Raw genomic sequence first — 9,131 nt, forward strand, 5'->3', positions numbered from 1 at the left:
AAACAGACCACAGGAGTAGATTATTGCTGATCATCTGCACCCTGATGCACCCCTATTTCACCTTTGGTCAAGGAGTCTCGGTTTGCTAAGACTTGCTGAATCAGAAGCTGGACAGGGGGCCTGGATAAGAGGTGGGATTTATCCACTGATTCTGAGCGTTGAAAATTCATTGGACACCATAATAACTTTAACAACCAGTTGCTTCACAAGGTTAGTGAAGGGAAAAGGCACAGACTTCTATTTAAAAACCAGACTACTGATGTCCGGTTTAGAGTTTCAAAGTTTCCAGACAACCTACTTAAAACCTGTATCAGTGCCAACCCTACGCAAAGCAGTGACAGATACGATGCAATCTCGCTTACCCTTGCCTGTCACTCCAACTGCATTCAACACGCTTTGAAGTTACTCGGTATGCTGTAAATTAAAGTATAATGTTCCTTTAAAACTTATTTAATAAGGACATCGTTCAATCGAGGAGGAGAGGCGGATGTTAATGGTGCTCTGTAACCTTAAAATTACCTTCAGTTTCACTCAACAGAAAATGTGAGTAATGTCTCTTTAAAATTGTAAAACAAACTATTGACACTTTCACGCCTACTTTGTACTGATTGGTTAACAAAATAATGAGCGGGTCTTTTGTTTGGATATTTGATTGGACCACAAGGAGATGGGCGGGAACAAGGCGGCAGCAATCGGTAAGTGATTGGTCCGCACTAAATGGGTGGAGTTTATGTATCTTTTTTGAGACTCGAGTTCTGAATGGGCAAAGGGTCCTCCCCGCGGCCAATGATTGGTGGGTAAAGACTATGGGAGGCGGGGCTGTCGGGGAGGCGCGCCCTCCGATTGGCAGGGACGGGGAGAGGGCTGCGATGATTGACAAGTGGGCGGAGCTCCGCCTTCGCTACATTGTGTTTTTTTTAAAAAAAAGTAACTATCTGATAGCGGAGCCGCAAGTGGAGCGGAGCGCACCGTATCAGGAGAGGAAGGAGCTGTATCCCGGATAAAACGGCAGCCAGAGTCTAACGAGCAGCACGTACGGACAGAGGAAGAAGAGGAGAAAGAGAGGAAAAAGAAAACGCGAGAGAAAGGAGCAAAGGAGAAAAACGCACGCCGCTGTTTGGAGAGGAGAGATGCCGAGCTTACCTGGGCTCCGATTTATATTATTATAGCGTGCGATCGGCGTTTGTGTATGTTGGGGGAAAGACTCTGGGATCGGGACGGCAGTAAAGACCCTCATAAATACCTAGAGACATAAAATTAGAAGAAGAAAAACTGTAAGATCTCATAAAGTTTACACCTGAACCAGCTGCGGTTGCCCCGATTTCTCCTGTGCCGGCGATTTCACCTAAGTGACCGAGAGAGACCCGGGGGCTGAAGGACCGGGGCCGTCAAGGAGGTGTACAGCCTCAGACACTTTGAATATAAAACATTTTTAATAGCTAAAAATAATTCGATCTTATTTTTTTTAAGAAAAAAGGGTAAATACCTCGTAACGTGGAGAAATTGACGAGATACGAAAAAGTGAAAACATTGCGAATAATTTTAAGTGTTTTATTGCCTGTTTTAAAACATTTGCCTTGTTTAATTTCGAGAGCGGAAGCTTTGGATGTATTTCAGCTCGCGCTAAAAGTGACTTGAAATCGACATTTCACCTGAAATGTGAACCAAGCCAGTTATGTTTGAAGCTGCGATCAGGTGCGACTGTGTTTAACCTTATCTGGAGGGGGGGGAAGAAATGTGGCTGTAAAAATCCAGGGCAAAAGTTCGAGGACAACTGGTGATCATGGCTCGCCTTCTCCAGGGGTTTTCAGTGCCTTGCTTACTCCTGGCTAAGTTTTGCTTCACCCTTGTGGGACTGGCAGGCGTTGCTCTCCGCGCCTCCAAGGCGATGGTTTGCCAGGAGATTACGGTCCCCATGTGCAAAGGGATCGGCTACAACCTCACCTACATGCCCAATCAGTTCAACCACGACAGCCAGGACGAGGCGGGGCTGGAGGTTCATCAGTTCTGGCCCCTGGTGGAGATCCAGTGCTCCCCGGACCTCCGGTTCTTCCTGTGCAGCGTCTACACTCCCATCTGCCTGGTGGACTACAAGAAACCCCTGCCGCCTTGCAGATCCGTCTGTGAAAGAGCCAAGTCCGGCTGCTCCCCTCTGATGAGACAATATGGCTTTGCTTGGCCAGAGAGGATGAACTGTGACAAGCTACCCGTGCTCGGAGATCCCGATAATTTATGCATGGATTATAATAGGACCGAAGTGACTACCCTGTCTCCTCCATTCCTTAAGCCAACCATTGCATCCAAGGGTTCCAACGGCAACAAGAACTCAAGACATTCCTGGCCCCATCCTGGAAACCAACCTTCTCAGTCAATGGATTGCCACGGAAAATGTAGATGTAAAGAGCCCCTGATCCTGATCTCCAAAGAGAACCATCCATTGTACAACAAGATCAAGACTGGCCAGGTGCCCAACTGTGCCATCCCATGTTACGAACCCTACTTTAACCAGGCTGAGAGGACTTTTGCAACCTTCTGGATTGGTCTGTGGTCCATCCTCTGCTTCATCTCCACTTTTACAACCGTGTCCACTTTCTTGATTGACATGGAGAGGTTCAAGTACCCAGAGCGTCCTATCATCTTCCTCTCGGCCTGCTACCTCTTCGTGTCCATTGGCTACATTGTCCGGTTGATTGCTGGCCACGCCAACGTGGCTTGCAACAAGGACTACAACCACATCCACTACGAGACCACAGGTCCTGCCCTCTGCACCGTGGTCTTCCTGCTGATCTACTTCTTCGGAATGGCCAGCTCCATCTGGTGGGTCATCTTGTCTTTTACCTGGTTCCTTGCGGCTGGCATGAAGTGGGGCAACGAGGCCATAGCTGGCTATTCCCAGTATTTCCACATGGCTGCGTGGCTGATCCCCAGCGTCAAGTCCATAGCTGTCCTGGCTCTGAGCTCCGTGGATGGAGACCCTGTGGCTGGCATCTGCTACGTAGGGAACCAGAACCTAGACAACCTCCGAGGATTCGTCCTGGCCCCCTTGGTGGTCTACCTATTCACGGGGACGATGTTCCTCCTGGCTGGATTCGTGTCCCTGTTCAGGATACGAAGCGTCATCAAGCAAGGGGGCACCAAGACGGACAAGCTGGAGAAGCTGATGATCAGAATCGGAATCTTCACCGTGCTCTACACCGTCCCCGCCACCATAGTGGTGGCCTGTTTCATCTACGAGCAGCACTCCAGGGACAGTTGGGAGAGAGCTCTCAGCTGCCCCTGCCCCGGGGGCCAGGACTATCCCAGGCCTGAATACGCCGTCTTCATGCTGAAGTACTTCATGTGCCTGGTGGTGGGGATCACCTCTGGAGTCTGGATCTGGTCCGGGAAGACCCTGGAATCCTGGAAACGGTTCACCAGTAGATGTTGCCAGGGGAGGAAGCTCACCAATGCATCCATGTACAGCGAGGCCAGCACAGCCCTGACAGCGAGGACAGGGGTAGCCAGCTCTGCTTCCTACCACAAACAAGTGCCACTGTCACACGTTTAAAGCTCTCTGGTAGAGGGTTCATACATATATATATATATTGTAGATAAATAGATATATATATATATAAAGGAAAATACACTGAGGGTTATTTTACCTTTTATCTCATGAGTCTTTTACACTGTCAACTTGATGTTCTTAAGCATTTTACGATGTGCTGTTTGCGGTAAGTATATCTTAGCAGCATCGGTGGCTGGAATTCCACACGTATTTTGACAAAACCTTGTAGTCCTGTGGGGTGCTTTTTTTTTGTGAGATAGTGATAACTGCACAAAGGTTCTGAACTGCCCTCTTAAAGGGGATGTCCCCAGGGGCCTCGGTCTCAGAAAAACAAATCCCCTCCCCACCCTCACGGTTGTATTTTTACGAAGCTGCCACGTTTCACCTGGGCAAATCTGATAGTGGAGAGGGAGAGGCAGAATTCTCTTGGGGGTGGATTTTAACCTAACCCGCTCATCGGGGAAGGGATGGGACCGGGGGCAACGCTGGTTTTACACCCCGCCCGATTTTACACCCCGCCCGATTTTACACCCCGCCCAATTTTACTCTCCACTGAAGTCAATATTGAGCAGGGTGTAAAACCGCGTTCCCGATCCCGTGGGATTCCCGGCCGACAGGTTAGGTTAAAATGACCCCCTCAGAGAGACGCACAAACACTGCCAGCAGCAGTTGGGCGATGCTCCGTGCCTGTGAGCTCGCTTTAAAAGCATCGCTACACTGGTCCTGAGCACAGTACAGCGCTGTAGCCACTTTTAATGGGATTTGATGACACCGATTTGCAGTCAATCTCCCTTCAAAGTGGTTCAGTGAAGCTGTGAAGTGTCAGCCGGAGTTTTATTAATGTTACAAATGAACGATTACCCCTCCCCCTGAATGACGCCTCTGTGCAGCGCAGACCCCCGGGCTAGTCCTGATCTTAACTGAGACAAGTGCTGCAACTTGGCCTTATCGCTCCTGGGGTGTGGGGGGGGAATAATTGGCCAGTGACCCCCCCTCCCTGCTCCTGGTACAGGGGCGCCTGCCGGAAAGTACAGGATGTGTAAAGGATGGGATTTGGCTGGGATGACCTCTGACCCTCCCACATAGTCAGATACCCCGACAACGCTGGGGTCACACGCGAGGAAACACCAGGCGATTGAGGCCGTTAAAGCTCATGAAGTTGGGGTAGGGCCCTGGCCAGGAGTCGGTGGTCTCAGGAGGAGAGAAAAGTCAAACAGAGACAAAAGAAATGAAAAGAACCAAGAGCGGGTATTATTCACTAAGGTGTATCTGAGAGGTTCACCTTTAAGACAGGTGAGAGTCTCGAATCCTGGTGATAATAGTGCAAATTCCACACCCTAAATCCAACCACAGTCTGGTTTTTACTCAGACATCTTAAAAAGGGATCACCGAACTCTACCATCTGTGTGAAGAGCATTTCAAACAACAAGCAGTAGTCACATACCCAGGTCAGCAGGTGGACTGAACACCCAGCACAACAAGCAGAGAATAGAGACACACACGCAGCAATGGTTATTTTGTGCTGCAGCTGTTTTTATGGAGAAGGTTTTTTTTTGTGTGCGCGTGTCCACATTTTCTAAAGCCCGGGAAGCTGTGTTATAAAATAGAACGTGAGGAATAACAACCACAGAGCATTTCACAACCGCTGTATTCAACCTGTTACTGCCCCTCTCTCTTTCTCTGTGTAGTTTGCATTGTCCTGGATTGTCCAGCATCATATTCTCTTGTTAATTCAAATGTTAATGCAAAGTGTTGTTAGATTACGCACCCGTTAGTTGGGATCATTTGCTCCTATGTTCTGCTACTGATTGCCACTAGCAGTTGGACATGGGCTGTGTTCTGTCTACCCAGGGACTAGGCTGCATTAGCACCTTCCCCTGTGCTGCACCCCACATTGTACCCAAAGTAATACAGTTCAAACTGTGGTGCAGCCTGTTACAGTAAATTTTAGCCACTTTTATTTTTTGCCATTAATAAAATTAAACTACTAAATGTTTTCTTACAGTTACAGAAAGCTCCCTGCATCCCTTAAAGCATCGATCTGACAGGAATCTACTGGGACCTTAATACTTACTCATTCTTTAAAAAAAAATTGGTCCTGTTTTAGGGAGAGCAGTCGGGGGTGGGGATACAGTTGGTATCAGGATTTAGTCTGGGTGATGTGTGAACTCAGGCAGTAGGCACCTGAAAACTATTTGACTGTGGTGAGCATCACATTCAGGGTCAGGATTTAGTCTGCGTGGTGTGTGGAACCTAAGCAGTGGGCCTCTGCAGACTATTTGACTGTGAGCGGCATCACAGTCGGTGTCAGGATTTAGTTTGGGTGACGTGTGGAACCCAGGCACTGGGCACCTGCAGACTATTCGACTGTGAAGGTGTCACAGTCGAGCCCGATCCTAATCCATGCCTGATATACATTTGCATGCTGCATCAGGATGAGCTGGGCTCCTGCTGTGTAATAGGTGGACCCAGAGTGAGAGAGAGTGTTGGGTCGGGTGCTCCTAAACCAATGGCGGGTTCATGTTCTCAAGAACATTGCGTTGTTTACTGTACAAACTGTAGCAGACAGAGGGAAAGAGAGACTTCACCTCTTCGGTGCCCTAAGGAAGCTTGTTTGTATTTCAAGCTGCATTGCTGCATTACTTGGCCCCATCTCGAATTGCTGGCATCAGGTAAGGGAGAAGGGAATAGCTCCCAGTCCAGCAACGCCTCGATTTTACAATCCACATCCTTGTTTTCAAATCCCTCCATGGCCTCGCCCCTCCCCCCCCCATCTCTGTAACCTCCTCCAGCCCGACAACCCTCCAGGATCTCTGCGCTCCTCCAATTCTGGCCTCTTGTGCGGCCCCGATTTCCTTTGTCCCACCATTGGCAGCCGTGCCTTCAGCTACCTAGGCCCAAAGCTCTGGAATTCCCTCCACCGCTCTCTCCTCCATTAAGATGCTCCTTAAAACCTCCCTCTTTGACTGTTATAATGTAGCGAGGGCCTAAAACTCATCTCAACTCATCCCTCAAGAAAAACTCTAAACGTTTCACCATGACCTTCCCACTATGATAAGTCAACTATTTCTCCAGTGATTCCAGGGTTTCTCACCTCTACCTGGAAGGACATTCCACATGTTGATTCCACGTAAGTATAACTTATGGACAACAGTCCTAAAATTGCTTAGAATCTTACAGCACAGAAAGAGCAATTCAATTAGTCCCACTCCTCTGCTCTTTCCCAATAGCGCCGAGTTTTTTTCCTTTTCACGTATATATCCAATTCCCTTTTTGAAAGTTACTATGGAAACTACTTCCGCCATCCTTTCAGGTAATGCATTCCAGATCTAGTTTTACTAGTTTGATCCCGTCAATCTTCCTGGCGTCAGACTGGACAGTGCCCATGACTGGTAAAGGAAGAAAGACTTGCATTTATAAAACACCTTCAGGACATCCCAAAGCACTTTACAACCAATGAAGTACTTTTGAAGTGTAGTCAATGTAGGAAATGTGGCAGCCAATTCAGCACACAGCAATGTGATAATGACCAGATAATCTGTTTCAGTGATGTTGATTGAGAGATAAATATTGGCCAGGACTCCCCTGCTTCTTCTTTGAAATAGTGCCATGGGATCTTTTGTGTCCACCTAAAAAGGGCATTCAGGGCCTCAGTTTAATGTCCCATCCAAAAGACAGCACCTCTGACAGTGTAGCACTTCAGTGGAGTGTCAGCCTAGATTTTGTGCTCACGTCTCTGGAGTAGGACTATGAACTTACAACCTTCTAATTCAGGGATGAGAATGCTACCCACTGAGCCACAGCCGACACCCTATCTTGTTGAATGGCATTGGGTGCTGATTAGGTGCAGCGGGTCAGTTAGATGAAGATGGCCCCTCAGCGGATCAGCTGCATTCACCTTGTCTGGGTCTGCTGACGGGTCACTCAGATTTTCTGACAATTTGTTTGCGTGTAGGTGAGATTCATGGTTCTCATCGGCCACTGCGCCCTTCAATTATTTTGTTTGAACTTTAACCTGATCTTTAGATAACGACACTCTTGGGTAATTGGGTTGTTGTTGGTGTTTGGTGTTGTTTACATGTGAGGGATGTGCCGAGTTTACCTTTAGTTAGTCCCAGAATGCACTAGAACCCTACAGCTCACTTCCTCGTTTCGAAAGGATATTAATTACGCGCAGGAGGGGACGGGGCAGAGTTTCAGAGGGCCAATATACATGTTGGATGTGGTTTCATGACCGCAGCCCCACTCACACTGAGTTCCAAGTCTCGGTCATCCCGCTGTACGTCACGTGCTTCTCTATGGGCTAAACTCGCAGCTGGTCACACAACTCCATTGCTAAAGTAATTATCAGGAAAGGCTGTACAGGCTGGGGCTCTTTTCTTTGGAAAAGAGAAGGCTGAGGGGTGACCTGATCTGGGTCTTTAAAATTATGAAGGGGTTTGATAGGATAGACGTAGAGAAAATGTGAGGAGTCCAAAACTACAGGTCATCAATATAAGACAGTCACTAATAAATCCAATAGGGAATTCAGGAGAAACTTCTTCACCCAGAGTGGTTAGAATGTGGAACTTGCTACCACAAGGAGTAGTTGAGGCGAATAGCATAGATGCATTTATGGGGAAGCTAGATAAACACACGAGGGAGAAAGGAATAGAAGGATATGTTGATAGGGTGAGATGAAGCTGGGCTGGTGGAGGTTCATGTGGAGCATAAACACCGGCATGGACCAGTTGTGCCGAATGGCCTGTTTCTGTGCTGTAAATTCTATGTAATTTAGCCATGTCAACTGTCACACTTTTGTGCGGGCTCCGGCCACTAGATGGCTCTGTGGCAAGGGTTTATGAAGTCTTTCTCCCAACTCTGTTGCCATCTTGTATATAAGAAGCCTGTATTCATCAAATAACTGCGGGTAGTGACACTGGCAATTTACTAGTCTCATAAAGTGCTTTACAGCCAATTAAGTACTTTTGAAGTGTAGTCACTGTTGTAATTTAGGAAATGTAGCAGCCAATTTGCGCACAGCAAGGTCCCACAGACAGCAATGAGATAATGACCAGATCATCTGTTTTAGTGATGTAGTTTGAGGGATAAATATTGGCCAGGACACCAGGGAGAACGTGCTTTTCTTCGAAATAGTGCTGTGGGATCTTTTATGTTCACTTGAGAGGGCCTCAGTTTAACGTCTCATCCGAAAGACAGCACCTCCGACAATGCAGCACTCCCTCAGTACCGCATTGGAGTGTCAGCCTAGATTAAGTGCTCCAGTCTCTGGAGTGGGACTTGAACCCACAACCTTCTGACTCAGAGGCGAGAGTGCTGATATTGAGCCAGGGCTGTCACGATTTAGTTTATATTTATTTTATTGCAGAGAATTATATTTAACTTAAACATGGTCAGTTATCAATGAAAAAGCGGAGCAATAAAAAGTTAGGGAAGGTGGAAAAAAAGTTGGAGTTTTTTGTTTCGATAGATATTTGAGTGTTTTGTCGCGAATGTTCGTTGTAACTTCTGGCGGAAGATCCGTGGAAAGCCTGGAGTGTTTGCACCGTTTATCCGGGCTTCCGCAGTTCCTTCATCGAGGTTAGAG

General features: G+C 47.6%; 1 protein-coding gene across 1 annotated transcript; it reads left to right on the plus strand.

Annotated features, from left to right (window-relative positions):
* The first annotated feature begins 991 nt into the window (after window positions 1-991).
* Window positions 992-3,990, plus strand: LOC137323403 (frizzled-5-like). Its single transcript, XM_067986882.1, has one exon. The coding sequence runs from the start codon at window positions 1,784-1,786 to the stop codon at window positions 3,545-3,547; it is 1,764 nt and encodes a 587-aa protein (XP_067842983.1). The 5' UTR covers window positions 992-1,783; the 3' UTR covers window positions 3,548-3,990.
* Window positions 3,991-9,131: the final 5,141 nt, after the last annotated feature.

The sequence above is a fragment of the Heptranchias perlo genome, chromosome 7 (genome assembly GCF_035084215.1).
Source record: "Heptranchias perlo isolate sHepPer1 chromosome 7, sHepPer1.hap1, whole genome shotgun sequence".
NCBI lineage: Eukaryota > Metazoa > Chordata > Chondrichthyes > Hexanchiformes > Hexanchidae > Heptranchias > Heptranchias perlo.

What these genes read in the sequence shown, in the direction of transcription:
- LOC137323403 (XM_067986882.1), top strand. Translation starts at nt 1,784, where the DNA reads ATGGCTCGCCTTCTCCAGGGGTTTTCAGTGCCTTGCTTACTCCTGGCT.